General features: G+C 39.5%; 1 protein-coding gene across 5 annotated transcripts; it reads left to right on the top strand.

Annotated features, from left to right (window-relative positions):
- The first annotated feature begins 48 nt into the window (after positions 1 to 48).
- LOC139793209 (DGAT1/2-independent enzyme synthesizing storage lipids-like) lies at positions 49 to 22,243 on the top strand. Of its 5 annotated transcripts, XM_071737563.1 has the most exons (8): positions 49 to 342; positions 3,197 to 3,299; positions 4,610 to 4,940; positions 7,266 to 7,430; positions 13,630 to 13,823; positions 15,970 to 16,030; positions 17,752 to 17,891; positions 19,909 to 22,243. In XM_071737563.1, the coding sequence occupies exons 3-8, from the start codon at positions 4,613 to 4,615 to the stop codon at positions 20,011 to 20,013; spliced, it is 993 nt and encodes a 330-aa protein (XP_071593664.1). In that variant the 5' UTR covers positions 49 to 342; positions 3,197 to 3,299; positions 4,610 to 4,612; the 3' UTR covers positions 20,014 to 22,243. The 5 variants fall into 5 exon arrangements, with proteins under 5 accessions (XP_071593664.1, XP_071593662.1, XP_071593667.1 ...); XM_071737561.1 differs by lacking the exon at positions 3,197 to 3,299; XM_071737566.1 differs by lacking the exons at positions 49 to 342; positions 3,197 to 3,299 and adding an exon at positions 737 to 754 and having other exon boundaries at positions 4,613 to 4,940.
- The last annotated feature ends 313 nt before the right edge of the window (positions 22,244 to 22,556 follow it).

Below are 22,556 nucleotides of genomic sequence, written 5' to 3'. Positions count from 1 at the left end.
GGGGAGCGCACTTCCCCTGCCGGAGCCGCTCATCCTCCACCGGAAGCGGTGCGTTCCGGACGCCGTCCGGGTGCCTCCCTCAGTCCCGGCAGCGCGGAGTTCCCCCTTTTCCCCTCTGCCGCTGCCTTCCTTCCCTCCTCCGCCGCCTCCTCCTCCTTCTTCTCTCCCACCTGCCGGCGGCACGGTGCCCTCCCTCCTCCGCCTCTGCCCCGCCGCGGGGAACCGCCCTAGCCTGGCCGCCCCGCGGGCACCCGGCCTCCGCGGGGGCGGCGGGCGGAGAAGTAAAACCAGGCCCCGGCAGGGACGCGGGGCTGGAGCCGGAGCCGCCGCCGCCAGGGGAAGGTGAGCGGGCGCTGCCGGGCGGGCGGCGGGGCCCCGTCTGGCCTCTGGGCCCATCTTCGGGCCTCTGGGCGCCCGCTGCGACTCCCGTGTCCCCGGGCGAGAGGTGGCTTGGCTGGGTCGCCACCGAGCCTGCGGCCTCGCTCGGGCCGTCGTCAGGACGGGGACTACGGGGCGGGGCGAGGCGGGGGTCAGCCGGGCCGGGGCTGTGTCCTGTCAGGAACCAGAGACTCTGACAGCAAACCCCCCCTCAGCCCCCTGCTTCAGAAGGAGTCACTGCCATGCTGAGAAGGGAGCCGGCAGCGGGACGGTGGTTGTCTCCAAACAGGGACAGAAACGCCCTCTGACTGCCAGGGTCTCTCCCCTTGCCGTGAGCGGGATTATCAGTCTTCTGGGTTTTGGGTTTTTTTTTTGTGTGTCTGTGGTGGCACGGCGAATTCTGGTAGAAATAATCTTCGTAGCTGAGCGATGGAGTTCAGAGCAGTGCGTTTCTGTTGTTGCTTTGCAGTATCTTTCTCGTTGGGAATTCCTGGAATATTCTCCAGGGGTTCCACTCACGTGTTTCCTATACATGCGGTTTACAGTAGTGTATGTTGCTTTTTCTAGCGCGATCAGTGGGGTTTCAGTTAACCCAGGGTCTGCAGACTACATCTGAAGAGCGCTGCTATAGTTTAGGTAAGGACTCCTCTGGGTCACATGCTAGGAGTCAGTGAAAGGATTTGTATGTTACTCTTGTTTCCACTTCACCAGTGGAAAGCCCTAAGCATAAATAAGTCAGTGTGCCCTATCATTAGTCAAAAGAAACTGTATCTTTTTCATCTAGTGGAAATGTATCTAAGCTGCTGAATTTGGAAATTAGAACTTAAAAACATTTAGTTTGAACTGCGCAGCAGGAAATGTGTTGGTGATGTCACTTAAAATAAGAAGTTCTTTAAGGATATGCTTGTGTTGCAGGGGGATTTTGCCTGCCAGTTGAGTTGGTAGTACTGCACCTCCTTGTAGTTTTTAGATGTGGATAGTGACAGATGTCAGAAAAATTGATGAGGAAAGACAGTCTCACTTTGCTTTGAAAAGGTCCTAATCAGAGTGACTTTGCTGGTGTTTCTAGAAGACAATGTGCTTTGTCTTGTAATTTTAAGTGCACTGGGGAGTCCTAAAGTAGACAGCTGTGAAGCTGGAAGAGATCAAAATGATGTTGTTTGTTAGTAGCATGTATGAATTATGTTGGACCTTTATTCAGTGTGGAGCATCCTGTGCTTTTTTTGAGCATGAAAACAGAATCAGTCTTCTGTTCTACACTGCTTTGTAGGATGCTCAGTGTGGTAGTAACATACATGACACTTGGGACTGAATGTGGAGTGTTTTTGTGGATGTACCGTGGGTGATCAGAAAAAATGCTGGACTTGTTAGGAGGGGAGTGGGATTATAGGAGATAAAAGTCTTTTTCAGGTGGATGGTAAATCAAATAATGAGTGAGGATAGCCATCTGCATTTTGGTCTATGGTAGCAAGGCCATAGCTGTTAGACTGAGGAAATATTCATTGCCCTCTTTTGAGACCACAAGTCCAGTTTAGAGCCCCACAATACAAGAAAGATGCTGACAAACTGGAAGGGATGCAGATAAAGGCTATGTCATTGCTGGGTGTCTGGATCATCTTGTGTCTGTGGAGAAGCTGAGTGTGTTTAGCTAGAAGACATGAGGGCTTAAAGGGGGTTTTACCACTGCTCTTAATGAGTGGTTACAGCAAGGGGGAAGTTAACGCTCTTCTCAGCAAAAGGACAGGAGGCAACATGCACAAATAGCAGTAAGGGGAATTCTGAGCACAATAAGGAAAAACATATTCACCACAAAAGGTGGTCAGGCATTGCCCAGAGAAGCAGTGGGGTCTCTGTTTATGGAGATACTACTAACTGGACTGAGCGTGGCCCTGAGCAACCTGATCTAAAGCTACAGTTAGCGGGAGCTTGGACAAGTGTTGTCCAATGAGTCTTTCTGACATAAGTTACTCCATGATACTTTTCAAAATGAGGAAACAACACTGTTCAAGGAGAGTTTACTGTCCCTAGGAGAGGCCAGTACTTTACACATTACCTCAGTGGCTGACAGCAAGGAAGATGTCAGATTTTAATTTCTATTGGAGGTTAGTGCACAGATGTGCAAGTAAACATATAAAACAGTGATGATTGCATTTGAGGTATTGCAACTGACGTTGCAGGCAAAAGGACAAGTAATATTTTGCAAGGCTGACATGTGTGAACAGGACTTTACCTTTACTTGATGAGTATTTTGTGTTTGGAGAAAGCCATAAACAATTAAAAATTAACAGGTGGGAGAGTATAACTTAAAGATCCAAGTTATACAATCGCCCTCTGAGTTCTGAAAAATGTTTCTGTGCCGTAACCCATGCTCCATATTGTTCTCTAGCTAGCAGGTGGGACCACTGGAGAAGTCCAGGCATAACAATCTGATAAATATTGTAGTGTTGAATGCTACTCCTAAATCCTGCTTGGTCTCACAAGTTGTGTTTCTTGTACTTGCTGTGGGTGTTTGCTGCCTGACAGGTTCTGTAGTTCAGCTCTGGCAACCGGAATGAGAAAGAGCTTTCTCTTGCTCTCCCATACCCTCACTCTCTTCTGTCCTTTCCCCCTAACTGACATGCATTAAATCAGTAAATCAATGAAGTCCATGCCACTAATGCCAGGTGCTTATATATTGCTGAAGATACTGTGACAAGCAGATGATTTGTCCTCGAGGACATGCCGAGGAGCAAAATGTTGTAAGCCTGAATTAGTGGAAAAGGTATGGATCATGGCTGCAAACTCCTTGTCACAATGTCAGCTTTCTTCTCATTAATAGGACTTATCTTGAGCAATGTGGGTAGAGGCCAGTTTCAGAACTGAACCAAAAGGAACATCCTTGCTCTGTCAGAACAGGAGGAAAAACTGAGGCCAGAAAATATGTGAGATCTGCTCTAGTACACGTTTCACTATCTCATAGCAACGGTGGAGCAAAACTAATGTGCTGTCTACCTTTTGTTGTCATTGGGGTTCCAGTACTGTTGGCAAAATTATAATCCACATTTCAGTCACTTGTTGCTTGAAAAAACAAAACGAGTAAAGGAGTGGTAGACATATGTCTTAACTAGGCGTAGGAATGCTCCAATCATACGTGCTGAAAGTTACATTTTAATAAAGAATCAAAATGCAAGAACCCCAAGCTTATGTTCTTTCAGATATTATTGATTTACCTGTCTTCCTCTACAGGCCTACTTTATACTTGCAAAATGTTTTTCTTCTTGGTCCTGACTAACAGTTACTCTAAATCATTGACCAAAGCTTTTCTAGATGACAAGAATTTTTTTCCCACAAGGTACCGTTTATGTTATTGTCTCATGTTTGTAAGGTGAAGTGAATAGCAACTTTTCCCCCTGAAATTTACACAGCTAAGAAAAAAATGTTGCTCCAGATTTATAGAAAGCCTGAAATATCAGCCCAGAGCTGTCTAGCCCTAAAACTTTTTAGGAACTTTGGAGAGATTCTTACACATAGACACAGTAAAGCTATAACATTTAAAACTTTTTAGAAGGTTTGCTGTGATAGTTTTTTTCTCATTCTTTCTCCTGTCTCTCTGTATTCTGCTCTGGGAGTTGGCATTTAACTATCTGTGAATTTCTAGGTACAGTTCAAGGTCTCTACAGGAATGAAACTTGCTTATTTGCGTCTTCTCCCTGAGTCATCATATGCTTGTGGTTAGTGGAAGTGTTCAGGTGTTTTTTATAGCACTGGATTTAAGATTGTGCTATTTCCTGCTGTAGTACATGCTTAGGAGAAAGTTTTGAGTGTACTGTGTAGCAAATAAATTAGCATAGCCAAAGTGGCTTTCTGAACATCAAAAATACAGTATACCTTGGTGTTGGAACAGTAGAAATGTTCTAGATCTACTCAAGCTGAACAGTTTTTAATGAGATAAAATCTTAGCCTAAGATTAAGCAATAATACTCTTTCTCAGCTGTCAGCATTTCTACCACACACACACACACACACACACAAAAGACTAACAAAAAACAATTAAAATTTTGCTGTATAAACCATTATGTTTCTAGTAAGTGCAGCTGGGATGTGAGGTAAATGGTATTTGAATAAAATGCATTGGAGGGGTTGGGTTGTTTTTTTTTTTAGTGTGTATGTTCAAACTGTATAGGCAGGCTATCTCTTTTTGAGGACATATTCACCTGCCTTTGTTTTTTAAAATTTTATTTTAATTAAACAGGAGATGATAGGTGGAAATGAATCCTGTACTGCAGGACCGATACCTATGTCCTACTTAACCTGCCTGACTCATATTCTGGGAGAATGGACTGGCGTGGAGCATATTGAAGATTATCTGAGTTATGCAGTCTACCTTTTATGGGTGCTTTTTCCACTTGCAGTAGTTTTCCTACTTCCGGGAGTTCTCGTCATCCTCTTCTACAGTTCCATTCTCTTTCTTCATATTTATAAAAGGAAGAATGAACTGAAGGAAGCTTATTCCAATGATTTTTGGGATGGTGCAAAACTAATGTTGGCTACCCTATGGGATGGACATGGAAGAATATGGCATGGTAAGTGAGATGTGGCTTTTCTGTAAAAACTCCTGAAGCTCTTATTCCTGGTTTACCTTTCAGGATTATTGATACATATCTGACTGTTGCAGCTCTTGCATGAAATGTAAAATTCAGGCCAAGTTTTTCTTCCATTTTATCAATGACTGCTAGTGGTGCTCGGCAGAATGCACTGAGACTTTTTTGGATGTAAATTATTTTGACTTATGCATCTATGCCTTCCCTGCTACAAAATGACATCTTTCACCCAGCTGAATGTACACACATTGAAGTGATTTCTATGATAAAAATTAGGTAAATTAACTGTATTATTTCAGTGATATGAACACTGGAAGTTAGTGCCAGTTGTCTAATAGCCAGTATGTCAGAACATGTTGGTATAATTTAATTACGCTTAACCAGTCTTTTACATATAATGCCAAATGATGGCTAAAAGGGAGCACTTAGTGCCAATTCACTTTGAGATACTTCAAATTGACTTTGAAATCCAAAACTGTTATAGAACTATACTTTTTAATTTTCTTTCCATGTATTTTTGACAACTGCTTTCTCTCCTTGGATGTCAAAACTAAAGGCTCTGTTCCTTGTCCTTCTACTATTATTTTTTTTATAAAGACTGACTCAATAAATGATTTGGCTTTTCTTTCTAAGGAAATCATAAGCTTCTTTCAGAACCATTCAGTCTAGATACAGCTAAAGGAGAAAGAGATGTTTTAGAGCAATTTACATAAAGAACAAATCCTTCTTGAAAATCATCTCTATTTGTTCTCTAGTCAAAGGGAAGTGGGTTTTCAAGGCATTGATTACCAGATGGTGCAGCGGCTGTATCAGATAGGCTTTGTAAGAGTAAGATGTAACTTTCAAATCTAGGAAAGTGCACCAGATCAAAATCAACAGCTACATCAAAGAGCTTAAAATGCTCGTTTCACAATAAAGAGCTATTTACTTTTTTTCATAAGAAAATGATTTTTTAAGGCCTTAGCTCTTTTTATCCTTAGTAACTTTTTCTTTTTTCAAGGTCTGAATTTTTTTTGGTGAAGAAAAGATTCTTATCCAGTCCCTCACTGTCAGTTGTGAATTTTTCTGCCCTGCCAGCTGCTTTCATGTTCTCTATATACTTTTTTTGATAAAGAATGAAATGTTTTGTGATTTTTTTTTCTCCCACTTGATTAATCAATATATCATAGGCAGCACTTTTCATTCTGAAATCTCAGAGCATAAGAAAAAAACCCAAACCCTACAACCAAAATGTCCAAACCCCAGAATTGGTGTGGGACATCTTTTACTTTATATATATAATGCAGATGCTAGATGTAGGTATCATTCCTGTTCTGGTTGGCTGGGACAGAGCACAGTTAGTGGTCACTTGGGATGGTACAGATGATACTTTTGTAATGTAGTGCAGCTCCATAGGTATAGAAAGTAGATTAGAGGGAGAAGAGCTAAGAATGCCTTCAGAATAAAAAATAAATAAAAAAACCAACAATGGTATGGGAATTGCAGGCATGATTAGCTTCAGAAGGGTTTTTTTTCCCCTCTTTGTTTTTTTGTTTTTTTTTTTTTTGGTTGGTTGGGTTTTTTTTTTGTTTATTTATTTAAAAAAAATACCTGCAAACAACATACTGTGACAGTGTCACCTGAATACTTTCTATATGATGCATTTCGATGTTTTGTGTTAACTGAATATATTCTGAACTGTTGACTTAATTCAGAAGAAAGAAAGCTCAGTAAGAAACTTGTGTGTGTTTAAGTACATTTCAGTTAATCATACAAAGCTATAAAAAGGTTTTAGTATGTAGAGATGGAAAAATGGAGCAAGTGCAACTGTGAGAGAAATAACAAAGATAAGCTTCATACCCTGGAGTAAACGGAGACATGTAAATGGATGTTGTTATGTCAAATCTATTTAAACAGTTACTGGTGACAATGAGCTTTGAAAGGTAAATAATACCTAGGAATAGTTGTTTCACCACTCCAAACCTTACAGTGATTTCTCTTGAATAATTGATTCAGAGGACTCTGCAGCCTTGAAGACAGTGAACTGAAAAAATAAGGAAAAATTCCATTGTTCAAGACAATGAGACTGGGTGTTTTGTTTTCAGGGATTTTGTTGTTCTTTCTTTTAACGTGGCTATGCTGTTTTAACTGAAACTTATTTTTCCCATGAAAGCAACTTAGTAAATGCTGCAAGTTGCCTTTTGACGTTTTGCTCTTGTCACTTGTCAATAGCTATCACTATAATTTTTCCTACTTGTGGCAAGTTAGTTTCTTTGGGATAGAACTGTAGCAGGCTTTGACATCTCTTATGCCTTTAACTCCTAACAGGTTATGAGCTTCATGGTACAAAAAACATTCCTGAAGGACCAGGGCTTATTGTGTTTTATCATGGAGCTACTCCTGCTGACTATGTCTATTTCACAGCGAGGCTTCTTATACGAAATAAGAGATACTGCCATGTAGTAGCTGATCATTTCGTCTTCAGATTGCCAGGTAACATGCTTCATTATAAACAATCAGTGTGAGAACTTAATTATTTTTTTCCATTAATAATATTTTTAGTTGTGTAATTAATAAAAATTACACTCACCTCTCAGAACAGACATTCAGACAAAGTTAGTAAAAGTATTGGAGTACAGCTGTCTCTAACATGTTCTTCAGGAACAGGAATGAATTTGAGACTGGCCTTTGCAAGAATAGGTCATACTCCTGGCTGGGGGACACCTTCCAATGACTCTTGAGTGTTTAGAAACAAAGAGATCGCAGGAGAAACAGCTACCTCTGTATTAATCAATAGCAAAGACTTCAATAAGATGCTTTTTTTTTTTATTATTTTTTTTTTAATAAATATAGGCAGCTATAGGTGGAGTGCGTGGTGTAACCTGATTAGAAACAAACTCTTTGGAAGTAATGCTGTTGATGTTGACAATATTAGTCTTATTAGTCTGGGGAGACAATATATTGTCATTGAGTATATCAGGCAGTGGACCCTGTGCCCAAGAAGACTGTTAGAAGATTTTTTTGAGGAAAGCTGTAGAAATGTCTTAACAACTTTGCATGAAACGTTAGACGAAGCATGAAGGAAATGATGAATATATTTTGGGCAAGATTTAGGCTGGACAGCCTAATAAAAACACTGTTCATTGGTGAAATTAATTATGTGGGAGGTTTGTTTTTTGTGTGTGTGAAATACAAAAGAACCTAGTTCTTTTTTCACATTCAGTTTGTGACTAAAAGCCTTGTAATTAATTTTGTGAATTTACAGGAGTGTTCAGATGCTTTCAGTGGAAACAACTTGTATAAAAAAACCTGTCCTTTTGCCAGTATGGCTTTATTTCAGCTTTAATCCCTGAAAACTGAACTTCTTCATACTAATAACAGGATGACTGCCTCTATAACCACCTTTGCCAGCAGACTGAAATTTGTCAGTTGATTGTCAAATCTTTAGCATACAGCTGACTAATGTAGCTTGTTTTGTAATTTATATTTTGCTCCATATTATAGCTATTAATACTTATGGACAGCTGTTTATCAAATGGGGGATTGTTTTGTTTTTCTCCATTTCTGCTTTAAAATAAGGTTTTGAGTATACTTCTGAGTTCCCCAAATGTCTTTTAGGAGCATTGCAGAGCCATCTGGCTCAATGGCTGGTCTCAGAGAATTGAGTTCAGCAGTATAACATCTAGCTAGCAGCTGGTTTCTGCAGGCATTCCTCAGGGATTTATACTGGACAAGTGCTGCTTAGTGTTTCTATTGCACACCTGGATGAAGGATCGGGCCATGCTTTCAGGAAGGTCACTGATGATACCAAACTGGGAGAGCAGTCAATGCACTGGGGCTTAGGGCTGATCCTGAGTACCTTCACAGAAATGAGCTGGCAGAAACTCAACAAAGTTTAGCAAAAGCAAATGTGAAGTTGTGCATCTGGGATGGAGCAATCCCATGTGACAGTACCCTGGGTAGAAGGTGGCTTTGCAGGAAAGTACTTTGGCATTCTAGTGGACAATGAGTGGAACATGAGTCAGTAGTGTGACCTTGCAGCAAAGAAGATAAACTGCACACTGAGCTTTTTTTTAGCATGAGTGAAGCCAGTAGGCTGAGTGAAGAGTTTTTTTCCTTTGACTTGGCACCTGTGCAAGCATGTCTTGCAATATGGTGTTCATTTTTGGACTCCTCAGTGCCAGACAGATATTGAGACACTCGAGCATGTTCAATGTGTGATGGGTGGGCTGGAGCACAGGATGAGTGAGGAGAGAACTGGATTTGTTTGGTCTGTACCAGATATGGGTGGGGGAAGATATTGCTGTCCTCAGCATCCTAACAGGAGGGTGCAGAGAAGAGGGAGTCAGACTCCTCTGATTTGCACAGTGACAGAATAAGAAGTAACAGAGACAAGTTGCAACACAGGAAATTTTGATTAGATGTGTGGAAAGGTATTTTACAATGAGGGTGATCAGACACCTGAACAGATTGCCTAGACAAGTTAGGAATCTCCATCCCTGGAGACTTTCAAAACTCCACTGGGTGAGGCTCTGAGCAACCTGGTCTAGTTGGACCCGCTTTGAGTGGGAGGTTGGATTAGATGACCTCCAAGAGGTCTCTTCCAACCTACATAATTCTCTGGTTCTGTGAATGAATTAAGCCTGTTCAAGAAAGACAAGCCCAGAGAGCCCAGTTAATGTTCTGGATTGTTTCAAAATCATCCATGACTGGCAACCCAGATAGATGCTGCTTCTCTTGTGACTCAAACCGGAAAGACTGCCATAATTTTATCCTAGTACTAAGACTACCAGGTCTTAATTAAGTCTTCAGATTAAATTTGATGCCTTTTGAGAAGATCTTTTAATTAAACAAGAGTTGTTAAGCTCAGCTCAAGAGAAATTGGTGGGCTTGAAAAGTCTGTAGGCTGTTAGGTGTACTTGGGTTGGATGATTTTAATGATCTGTTTTTATGATTCTTTGAATTTTTATGATTCTTATGAATCTACTTTGAATAGCTGTAAATGACATGTCCTGTGAATCTAAGGTCCATGCCAGTAGGCAACTGCATGCAGTCTCATTGCATCCTCTGCATTAGGCATTGCTGTCCTGGATGAACTGCAGCTAACTCGACTGTGTTTGTAAATTGTTGCTTTGCCTCCAAAAGGATGCATGAGCCTGCAAGAAGTCAAACGTGCCTTTCCCTGCTGCTTAGTTTTGAAAGCTTAATAACTTCTGGGAGAGAATACAGTCTAATCAGAAACGTCCTATAGATATTTGTAGGTTCCTATTGAACATTGCCTGATGCGTCTTTCTTTCATGCCTTCATGCAAAAAGAAATTATTTAATTGTATCTGTATTATGTATGCCTTTGTTGCTTGTGTTTTGGGACAGGAGGATATGAAATATAGTCCTGTGGCTTCTTATTTTTTTTATATTTTTCTTTAGTCACACACACAAAAAAGAACATTCCAGTGGTTTCTGGTTCTTTAAGATTCTTAGCTGTGTGATGCTCAGGAAGACTGTGATTTCACACCTCGAGTACTGTGTCCAGTTCTGGGCCCCTCAGTTTAAGAAGGATGTAGAGGTCCTGGAACAGGTCCAAAGGAGGGCAACCAGGCTGGTGAAGGGACTCGAGCACAGGCCCTATGAGGAGAGGCTGAGAGAGCTGGGGCTGTTCAGCCTGGAGAAGAGGAGGCTCAGGGGAGACCTCATCACTCTCTACAACTCCCTGAAAGGAGGGTGTAGCGAGGTGGGAGCTGGACTCTTTTCACAGACGACCTTCAACAAGACAAGAGGACAGAGTCTTAAGTTGTGCCAGGGGAGGTTTAGGTTAGATATTAGAAAGAATTTCTTCACGGAGAGGGTGATCAGGCTATGGAATGGACTGCCCGGTGAGGTGGTAGATTCTCCGTCCCTGGAGACATTTAAAAAAAGACTGGATGTGGCACTCAGTGCCATGGTCTAGCAACTGCACCGGTGGGTCAAGGGTTGGACTAGATGATCTCTGAGGTCCCTTCCAACCCGGCTAATTCTATGATTCTATGATTCTATGATTCTCTAAGGTTTTCTTAAGAGAACATCTTTTCCCAAAGAGTGCAGTGAGGGCTCTCCATCACCCTCTCATATACTATGGGCCATGTTTGCTTCCTAGAGTCATATGGGAGCCTTCTTTAAAAGGTTGCCTGCTATTTGAGGGATCTAAGACAATCACTCTCCTGTAATGTCACAGGTGAACGGGGCTGTGATTTCTTGTCTGTTGCAACAGGTGTCTTGTGGACTAGATGCTCTGCAGAGAGTTATGTGTGGTTACTTACAATTGTGGAAGGTTTTATTCAGTTGTCTAAATGATTCCTCTCTGTTTATGGTCCTAAAGATCAGCCATAGAAAAATGATGACATTGTTGCTGTCCTTCTATCAGGTAGCTGACAGGCACCTATGTTACACTCACTGGTGCTAAGCCAGAGAAATGCATATAGTGCACTTACAGAGATGTGTTAAATGTATTACTGGGTACTCTAAAAAGGGTTTTTAAGCATCCGTGCAGACACAGTGCTGTGGAGAATAGGAGAAGAGTGTTCTGGAGCAATGGGGAGAGTTCAGGTTGAGCTGTGGAATAAAATTAAGTTTGGACTTTATGGTATTTGGAAAAATTAGCATCTCTTCATGCTCTGGGAGACTGAAAACCTTTACTTAAGGTAATGTTGAGAGTAGCTTTTTTGTTGTTGTTGTTTAAACTGGAAAAACAGATTCTTGGTCAATTTCATGCAACAGCCAGGTGCTACCTCAGTGTTTTTCCAACCCAGTGATGATCTTTGCCTTTACCACAGGGTACCCTGGCTGTCCTTCTAGGGCCACTGAACTAGTTCCTTTCTCTCTGCTGCTCTAACAGTGTCGGTGTCTTACTTGCCACTGAAGCAGAGATATTGATAGTAATGTGTGATTTGGCTAGGTTATGAGGTATGGCTCAGCAGATAAAGTTTATACTACAAGTAAAAGTGGGAAATATGGCTGAGAAATTTTGTTAATAACTGAAACCCCACCACTATTCTGTTCTTTTTTTCCCTCACATATGAACTAGACAGACTCAAATGGTGTTTATCTGTCACACATGCACACACCTGCCCTCCCTTCCTTAGCATGTCTGATGTGGAAAGGAAAATTATCTTCACAGCTTCTGCTTCCTTGGAGTCTGCTCAGCCCTTCTCGTTAATGTTTTGTATCTGTCCTGAACTTGCTGATAGGAAGGGCCTAGAGGCAAGCAGCTCCCTACCACCAGGTACATTCCAGAAAGCTTTAGTTAGTTGGGAATGTAAAATCTTGTGAAAAATAGCTATTTAAGATTCCACAAACAGCACCTGAGAGCAATTAAATTACTTTAGGAAAACTCTGTTTCAGGATTCTGTGGAAATGCTTGTGTCTCCTGCAGTGTGCAGGGCAGGCACAGCACTTGAGTTCTGTTCTGTTCTGTTTACAGATAGATCCCAACTGTGTATAGATATAAATCAAGAGTAACTATTGCAGACCAGGTACAAAGAACAGGGATCAGAGTGCAGTTAAGAATAAAGTAATGATATGCTGCTTCATGCTCACCATCCCAAGCCCTTGTTTTATGTGGGCTGTGAGAGAAGATCCATCTCTGTTATCTTAACTGTATTTGGGCTCTTCAGTGTGTGTGTTCATCGTACTAACTATTAATTTGTTAGCCTGAGGATAAAAAATGAAGATCTGTTACTGAGAGGCAGACTTGACTAGATCAGTTCTGTGTCCTTGTTGATAAGGTTGTTTGCCTTTGTGTGAAATTCCAAGAAAGAGAAGTAGTCTTTTCCATACTGCTTAGTTATGTAAAATTCCCATTTTCATATGTAGTACTCATAAATACTATGTAAATTTAAAATTTATTGAACCAAGGGAACATGATTTATTTCCTGCAAATAGACATTCATGTTAGTTACATTCTCTCACATTAGACCAATAGGCACATTTCTGATCAATTTAGACTATCTGATGCTTGAAAGCAAATTTTTAATGCTGCTGCTTCTTGAAGAGTAGAGTCAGTATGGCATTTCACATTCAAGATGGTATGAGGAATTTGTGTAACTTTACAGTTAAATAGTAAATGAAAAATCTTACCCTAAGATGAATATATCCAGTCCAGGCTTGCTAGATGCCTCTTTGTGGGAAATGCTCTCCAGGTACTCACAGACTGAACCACAGAGCTTCAGTGATCTGTAATGCAGTGAATGCTGCATTCGTCTTGTGCACTGGCTGCTCTTGGTTTGCCAAAGTTAAAAAAAAAAAAACAAACAAGAAAAACCTTGATGGTTTGCTGTTATATTCTCTTTTTGCACTTTATTAGGAATGTGCTTAATTCAAAAAGCAGGGCTTGGGCACTGGACCTGACTTAACTACTGCCTTGAAGGAACACATGAAAGATGGCACAGAATACTTGCCATTTTTTCCCAGTTTAGTCCTGACTGTGAGATAGCACTTGACTTTTATTGTGACGAAAAGCCACTGAAACCCCTAAATCCTTAGCTTTTTAGACCACTATTTATAAATCAGAACTTATTGCTTCAGTCCCTCTAGAAACATCTTCGATTTGGGGTTACAGGTTTTTAGACAAGTTTATCTATTGTGTTCTGTGTTGGGAAGCGGTTCCCGATAGCAGGATAAATTCATATTTTCTAAATGAATACTTTCTGACCCTACAGGTTTTAAAATATTACTTGATGTACTCGGAGTTATGCATGGACCAAAAGAAGTCTGTGTCAGTGCTTTGAAGAAGGGCCGGCTGCTGGCCATTGCCCCCGGTGGTGTTCGGGAAGCACTCTTTAGTGATGAAATGTACACTATTATCTGGGGTGATCGGAAGGGCTTTGCTCAGGTGGCCATTGATGCAAAAGTGGTGAGTATGGCAAAAAAGAAGGAAAAGCTGCTAAATTACTAGTGTTTTTTTTCTAGGGAAAGCTGTTTTGGATATCATAGATTTTTCGTTACATTGCTGGGTATCATGAACATGGTTAACTTGCTCTCATAAATACATTTCAAGACCTTTTTTTCTCACTTTCGATAAGAAGGCCTTAGAGTCAGCTAAGAATAGTGTGGTCAGGAAATGCAAAGTTTAAAAGAATGAGATATGAAGCCCAGGGCAGTTTCTACATTACAAACTTGTGCCATTTCCTGCATACCTAGTCAGGGTTGTGATGGCTCAACCCCTGACCAGAATAGCTGGGAAGCAGCCATACATCAATATTTCTGTTTTCCCTGTCACTGATGTATACTGTGATCCAGTACAGTATAGACTCACTGGCACTATGCATTCTATGGGCATTTTTATGGGATTTCTAGGGCATATAGCTGCAGCAAGAGGTCACTAGTGTGAACTATTTCACTTCAGTTCTAATTAATATATAGATTAGTGCTTGGTCACCAGGCAGATAGTGATTCATATGGGACCAACTGTAGAATGCACATAGGTGTATGATATGTTTGAATTGCAGCTATTTTAATAATCCTTTCAGAGTCCCTTTCAATCTATATTTGTACATGAAAGATGTGTGCTTTTTGTCTGTAGGTCTGCATATAGCTTAATTTGAAAGTAAGTTTAACACCAAGAGTTTTATATTTAGGGACTGTCACAAAGATACTAGTTAAATCTCTGAATTTTATACAGAAATAGAATACCTTTAATACCCGATTTTAAGTGTATGTCACTTTTCTCAGGAGGAAAATAACAGTTTAAAAAGGATATTTTCATCAGAGCTAGATTTTGCTATTGTATTGTAATAGCATATGAAAAGCCATTCTTGGGATTCAACTGTAGTTGTTCTGGTTATATTTATTTTATTGAATGTATGTTTAGTTTACTTTGTGCACTAACAAAGATCTTGTGGCTTCATCCCTCCCCAAACAAACCCTCAAGAGATGCAGCAGAATAGGAATAGTGCCTGAGGCAGGCTGAAACTTGGGGAAAAAAAAATCTTTATTTAGATTTAAAGGTGAACTTTATGTCACCTTTAATCATGCACATAACTCCTCATGGGAAGAAAATGTGTCTAAAACATTGGAAAAAATTGTCAAAAACTGGGACCTTCAACTTCTTGAGGTTGTCTCATTTCAGCAGGCTTTTTTGCCAGCATAGTTGTCATATAAACCAACTTTGTGCATGCAATGTTTTCTACCTCACGAAATGTTCCAAATAAGATGGTTCTAGAATAAATTCATTTGTTACCATTCTGTTTAAGCAACTGCACTTCTTTTTAGACTCTGTAGTTGCATTAGATTTTTTACAGACTTCCCCCTGTGCACCAAAAGCCAACATGATACCCTTTTGAAAAGTTTCATTCACTAATTTATCTCCAGGCTTGTTTAAAAAAGTTTGAAAGAATCTGAATAGTTGAAAATCCCATAGAGTTCTGTATTTCTGATGATGCTATGTACAGTGAGTACATACTAAAAATTAGAAAACTTTATGTAGGAGTCAACACCCTCCTGGTTCTTCAATCTTGACAACCGTTTACAAATTCTGAAATGGCAATAAAAACTTTAAATATTCAACACCAACACAAATATTAATCAGCCAAAACATGTCATTGATTTTACTGAATATGACACACCATGCGTGAAGCCATATATTCAGCAGAACAGAGACAAATCAGGCAAGTTTAGGGTCCCAATCCTGTGAATTCTTTCCTTTGAGCATAACTGCACTTTAGGTAAATGGTTTAAGTGCTTAAGTCACAACTATGCAAACATTGCTAGACCTGGGGGGGGGGAAGGCCCAAATGCTCCATTGATTTTGAAATCCAGGAGTACTTTGAGAAAATGGATTTCCTGAAGCAGTGACTTGCTGATATCTTCTAGTGTTTTTCACCTTGAAACCTCATGGCAGAAGGTCATGGAAGAATTTAAGGATACCTGTTTTGCTCTCTAAATGTCCTTGTCTGAGAAACACTTTTGAAATCAGTTTGCTTGCTGGGTTTGAGTGAGGTAGAAGTTTTTTAGATAGTGCTATTTTCATTAAATTCTTAATTATTTTTTTTTCCTCCTAGCCCATCATTCCTATGTTTACACAAAATGTTCGAGAAGGCGTTAGGACATTAGGAGGAATAAGTAAGATATTTTCTATTGTTTTTGTAGTTTATTTTTCCATATGTGTTTAGATTATCTCTGTAGAAATAATCCCCATATAAATCTGAGATTTGATACAGCCTTGTTTCTGGAGGTATTTAGTATCAGTATTGGATGTGATATTGGCCCATCTAAGTTATTCTCCACATAACTGCCTTCACAGAAGCAGTAGAAGGAAGGAAAAAGGACCTGGAAAAAGGCAAAGAGATTTAGAGCACTTTTTTTCTGTGCTTATTTTGCTAGGCCAACTCTAGATTTAATGCTGTCTGTTGAGAAGCAGAGCAAACAGTGGTTTATAACTGACACATAATTTCTTTAAATATCCTTCTAAGGTTCTGTGCTTACACCTCTGCCTGTACTTCAGCTTCAAATGTTTTAGATTATGTTTAATCTGTAGTTGGTTTACTATTCAGCACTAGAACTGGGGTTCCTTACAAAACCTTCCATTTGCCTGCTCTCCTTTATCTCCGCAGGACTTCCAGTCGTCATATAAATAGATGGATATACATCTAAAGGGTCTGTCTCTGGGGTGATTAGATGCTCACAACTCTGCTGATCTGCTAGTATTAACCCCCCTTCTTTTATAGTCTCCAATTTACTTTACAGCAGAAAGGGCCTGAACAGTCTCCTCCACAGCACATGTTCTGCCTCAAGTATGGCATAGTCATGTTCATCAGCAGACTGTAGGGCAAAGCAGTTCTGCTTCTCTCCATCTCTAATTAAAAGCTATATATTGCACAGAGAAAGCCAAGCCATGCAGAGTAATTCACACATTTGTCAGCTTGTACAAAAATAAACAGCAATTGTTGCTGTGTTCAGAAGAGCCTTCCCAAACAAGCAGAAATTGAAGCCAAAATAATTCATTCTACTACAGCAGAGGTGCTAGAGGAATTGAATTCTGTTGATTGCTGGAGTTATTACTCCAGCTTCAGTAGTTTTAGAATTTTCTTTTTTCTTGCAGATTGTGTACGGAAAGTTCCGCATCTTGGTCAGTGGGGATTTTCTTGTGCCAACAGCTATGTAAAAGGAATTTCTTGTCACAAATTTAGAGAGAGAATATTAGCACCCATTCTGCAAGGAATCTGTTCTGGGTGCATTTGTGCTAGGTGGAAGTGGCATATGGGGAAGATGATATCTCCTCTTGGAGCTGATTGAAACAGATGGTTTTTTCCTCTCTTTTTATATTGTTTCATTGCAACCACTGTGTGATCTGAAAGGAACTTGCTGTTTTAGCATGACTGACCTTTAGGCAAGCTATTTCTAATCCTCTGGCCCTCAACTGTACTGAAGAGAACAGTCTTCCAATACTAGTTTCTTCAGCTAGCCTGTAAAATTAGCTGAACCTGTAACCTGTACTGAGTAGCATTCCCCTCCTCACGAGAGAGGCAGATACTGGATTTTTCTCCTTCTCTTTGCAGCTACTCTTAGGAGGAGAAATGTCACACCAAGTCAGGGTGGAAACAAATCTGATGTTGGCATTAACAAAGCTTTTAGGAAATGAAAATAAAGGATAGAATAGCACTTGAGATGACACATTTTTTGATCTAGATCAGGGGCTGGGTTACTTGACAAGCCAGATTCAGTTTTAAGACACACTGGGAAAAAAACTTCAGAAGAATAATCTCAGTCTCTCTCTTTTTCTCTCCTCTCCACCCTCCCTTTTCCTTCTGCTTTCCCTCTCCCCCTAAATTTTTTCACTTTAGAAATACTTAGGACACTATATGAACGTATTAGATTGCCTATAGTTCCTCTGTACGGTGGATTTCCAGTCAAGCTTCGTACATTTATTGGAGAACCCATTCCATATGAACCAAATATAACTGCTGAGGAACTAACTGAAAAGGTAAGATAAATTTTCATTTCTATATATTTAAGTTATTGGCTGTTCTTATAGAAAAAGTTGGAATGTTCCTGTAAAGTGATTTCTGCCTTGTAGAAGTTGGTGGAATCATGATAAGTTTTGGACTTGCTTAGCTCTGAATGTCCTTCCTAAATGCTATCTTTTGTATTACTGAAGCTTTCAGATGTTCTAGGCTTTTTAAAGTCAATGCTGCATCCTGTATTTACTTTGAGAAATAAATTGCTTTAGGGACTTAAGAAGGAAGTTCTGTCAGATAAGACTGCTCTGGGTTGATGCAGACCCTTCCCTTTACCCAGAGAAAGTGATCTGGTTTTTTTGTCTTTTCAAAAGCATAATAAGGAAGCCTTTCAAATACAGCAAATCTGTGTTCACAAAATGTTGACATTCCATACAACAAAAAAGTTAAGATAAATAGTTTTATGTCTTTGTATGCTTCTATTTCTGTTTCCTCCACCTTTTCACCCAATAAGTTAACTTTTGAATGTTCCTCTAGTTCAAATTCAAGTGGCTTATAGAAGGATTGTCAGGTCTTTATTTTCATTGAGATCATTACTAGATTTCTCAGTGCAGAGGCATAAAACAGTTAAGTGATGGAGCAGTCAGCTGGAGGAGGCTGAAACAGCCATTTTTGAAAGCTCCCCAGATCACTTTTAGCTTTCTGAAAACTTCACTTGAGAGACAGGCATTTTCTTCGTGACAATGCAGGTGTCAGTTCAGTTGTCTCTTGTCACCTTTTTACCCTTTGATTAGGTCTCTGTAAAATGCCATCTTACAGTGTTTAGCTGCACTATCTTATGCCCTTGTTATGGAAAACTGATTGTTCCTTTTGGGGGTTTGGTTTGATGGGAGTTCAGACCTGTTAGCTCTCAGGAGAGAATGTGTTTAAATATTTTTCCAAATATGCTTTGGTGTTTTACATTTGTACCAACCCTCACTTTGTTCTGACTGAAGTGCAGATTCTTCTAGAGGAGGCCTCTGGAATGTGAATCCCACAGAAATGTAGTTAGAGTGATTTTTGAAGTTGCATCTGATGTTTCAGGCTATGGCACTGTATGCATTTTCCCGTTATAAGTCAAAACAATTAAGCTAAATTTTTTTACCTAGCAGACATTTTAGATCTTTATAGACACTTAGAGCCAGATCTACAGAGGAGAGGAGCAGGAGCCTTCTCCCTGGACTTAACAGTTTATCACATATGCCATATAAACAGTGGGAACTTGTACCAAGAATCAGTTTTTCTCTTGTTGAACAGTGTTTATAAAGGCAAATGATTCCCTGTTCTGTCACTAGCCTTAAGAATTCAGTAGTCAGTGCTTTTCTGGGCAGAATAGGAAGGTTACAGCATGCCCTCACCATTCCTTCTGCATATTGATGTTTTTGAATGTTCCCTGTAGGGTTTTTGTATAATAAGAATGGTTTCTATTAGCATTTTGGTCTGCAGTGGTTTTGAGTGAAAGCCAATGCTGCTGTCACATTCAGGTATGGTCTAAGTGTGCTTTACAGGACTGTCTCTTCTAGGTGCCTTGGGTGCAGGGATAATTACTTCCAACAAACCAAATGTGCTGAGACACAATGGTGTTCCCAGTGCTGCTTTTCAGCATGTGTAGAAGCAAAAGTCTTTTGCATACTGGAAGCCTGTTACTGGTGCAAACCTGGGCATAGGCAGAATTTTCTGAGTTACAATGCAGCACCCAAACACTTTCGTGCTTTATAGATCTAAATGTCTTCATTAATTTGCACCATTGTAATTACACTGTTGCACATCACAAATAGGGTTTGTGAACACAGCTACCAGAGATAAAAGATGGGGTTTTTTGTCTGTTTCTTAGCAGTGATCCTACAGGCACGTCCTGTCTGCTTAAGTGTGGAAAAACAGTATTTCAAACTTGTAGTAGTTCTGTGACATTTGAGAGGATGAAAAGGAGTCTTGAAATTGTGTTACTGTATGAGCAATATAAAGATGAATTAATCTGACAAAATCTTTTCTCTTCCCCTACAGACAAAAGCAGCACTTGAAGCTCTAATAGAAAAACATCAGAAAATACCAGGAAATATATTTAGGGCTTTAATGGAACGATTTCAAACACACAAGAAAGAAGATTAAGGTCTTCTTGATAAACTACTACTTAGTTATAATATTCTTAGACTCCTATTAGTAAATTATTCATTTCTTTTAATAATAGGTTTTAAGTACTGTCCTAAGAGTACTGATACAGAACTTAATGTATGAGACACTTTCCCTTGCCCTTCACCTGTCCAGTATCAAGCTCAGGAACCCAAACTTCAAATCATTTGCAATGTGGCAAAGCTTATTTTCTGATAAATACATTCCTACCTTGAAAGTGTGTTTTCTTTTTTTCTTTTTTCTTTTTTTTTCCCTTTAAAAATTTTTATTTTTATTTATATAGATAGCACTGCAAGTCTTTGTGTACACAGGGTCTTCTCTCTTCCCCTCCCTTCCCCCAGGAAGCTCTTTAAACTGAATGTTAGGCTTGCTGCAGAGCTTGAGTCTTACTGTCTTCAGTGACTGTAACTGGCTTTTGCAGGCCAGATTAATGCCATACAGCATTTATGAAAACTTCTGTTAGATTTTACTCCTGTGCTGCTAGAAAACCATCACATTCTGTGTCCTGCAGAGCTTCTAGCTGTGCCTGCAAAGCCTAGGGTGAGAAGTGTTTCTGAGCTTAACACGGTAAAACAAAAGAGTTCGCAGGAGTGAAAATTGGTTGGATACCTCCAGTGAACCAAGGAAGTTTGTTGCAGAAACCACTCCCATGTGGTAAACAAGAACCCTAGAGCACAGTTGCTATTCCAAGCCCAGTCATCTTGGATATCTGCCCTTAAGCAGAGAGTTGTCCTGTATACTTCTCTGTGAATCTGCAAATTCTCCTTTGCAAGAATGAGCCAAGCATTTAAACTTTAGAAGTGGAAATTAGAGTACTGTTCAGTTACATGAGTTTGAAAAGCTTTATTTTGAGGGAAGGAAGTACAATTAGTCCTTTTAAAAGTGGTAGTTCTTTTGAAAAACAGGATAGACATTCCCAAATACCCCTTAAATCTAGTATGTATGTAAGCTGTTAAATATTCATACTCTTCAAACACAGTAATTTAGGTGGGTTGAGGGTTGAGAGGGAAACCCTCTGTACTTTCCTTAAGCGAAAACAATTGAATGAACAGGAAAGAGTTGCAGGATGTGGCTTCTGTGCACTTACAGTAAAGTATATTATTATATTTTTTCTGAACTAAAGCCTATGCTTTTATTGTCCAAATAGGAAATATCTGGAATATTTCCTCTGATTGCCAGCAAGTTGAATATACAGTTCTTAAATTAACATCTGGGAGCTCTTTACTTTTGGGATGAGGGCAAATTCCTTAAGGAAAGACAAAATAAGTTTTCTGTATATCATGTGGTCTCAGTATTGTTGGGGTTTGAACTTTTCTTAAAAACAAAACAAAACAAAAAAAAACAACAAACCAAAAAAACCCAAAACAAACCAAAAACCCAACAAAACCCAACCCCCCAACTTTTGAAAGAGCAATTATATTCAATTTAGTATCCATTCCTATGAGCATTTAAACAAATACTTTGAGTTATACTCTTATAAATGTGTGCATTGATGAGAGTATGTAAGTGCATGTGGGTGATGCCCTGTGTTAGAAAAATATCACTTTATGGGGAAGAGTATAAATTATGGCTTATAAAAAGTGAAAAGCTCACTTGCAATGTTGCTCTGTATCAAAAACATTTTATGTGGTTTTGAGTTGAACTTGCTAGAGCTTGGGGAAGAATCATGTTACATAAAATGAAATGCCCATTCTGAAGTTTTTTAAATGACTTGAGTATTATTTGAAGGCAACATCATGTTCTTTTAAATTTATTGAAATTTTTCCCAATATTTGAAATATTTTTCTTAAATATTATGTTAACAAAACGTCATTAAGTTGATAATGCCAAGCTCCCACACTGGACCATAAGTATGACTTTTTTTCTTTATTTTCCATCTTGAGAAAAGTGTATATCATTCTATTATAATGAAATTTTCAAAGGCAGCTGAACATACTTTGTGTTGAGGTTGTGTGTATGTTAAGGAAAACTCAGTGTAAAAGTTTCTGTTATACATGAACAGACCTTTGTGATTTGGATTTTGTCAAATCTATTTTATTAAATGCTTGCAGTTTTGTCCCTTTAAGTATTGAAAGATGAGTATAAAAATGAAGGACAGTATTGGTACTCTTTTAAGTTTTCATATTTGTATAGGTCTTTCATATTTATTTCTACATATAAAGAATGATGTATAGAAGAACCTTTCGAATAAAATTGACAACTAGAACAGGCTTCTGAAGTTTTGTGTTGTGTTTGAACTAAATGAAATGATACCCAGCCTGCCTGATGGTCCTTCTTCAGTGCTTTTGAGCAGCATGTACACATTTGATTTGTGAATGACTACTTTATTCCATTGCAAAAGGGGGCAGATGGGGAGAGAGAGTCTTACAGGTAAGGCTACAGGCTTCCTTTTTGCTGGTTTGGTTTACTGCGTGTTGGGCAGAAGTAATTTAAAGGAAATTTTAGCAGTATTATACTACTGCAGATTGTCTGGTTAGACTCTAGGTGCACTGAAGATGTTTCAGGTTTCTTCACGCAAACAG

Source organism: Heliangelus exortis, chromosome 2 (assembly GCF_036169615.1).
Source record: "Heliangelus exortis chromosome 2, bHelExo1.hap1, whole genome shotgun sequence".
NCBI classification, from domain to species: domain Eukaryota; kingdom Metazoa; phylum Chordata; class Aves; order Apodiformes; family Trochilidae; genus Heliangelus; species Heliangelus exortis.
This window is presented reverse-complemented; position numbering and strand designations above follow the sequence as displayed.

What these genes read in the sequence shown, in the direction of transcription:
- LOC139793209 (XM_071737561.1), top strand. Translation starts at nt 4,613, where the DNA reads ATGATAGGTGGAAATGAATCCTGTACTGCAGGACCGATACCTATGTCC. An exon ending in TGGCCATTGATGCAAAAGTG is followed by an intron (nt 13,824 to 15,969) that starts GTGAGTATGGCA and finishes TTTTCCTCCTAG; the next exon opens with CCCATCATTCCTATGTTTAC. An exon ending in TAGGACATTAGGAGGAATAA is followed by an intron (nt 16,031 to 17,751) that starts GTAAGATATTTT and finishes TTTTCACTTTAG; the next exon opens with AAATACTTAGGACACTATAT.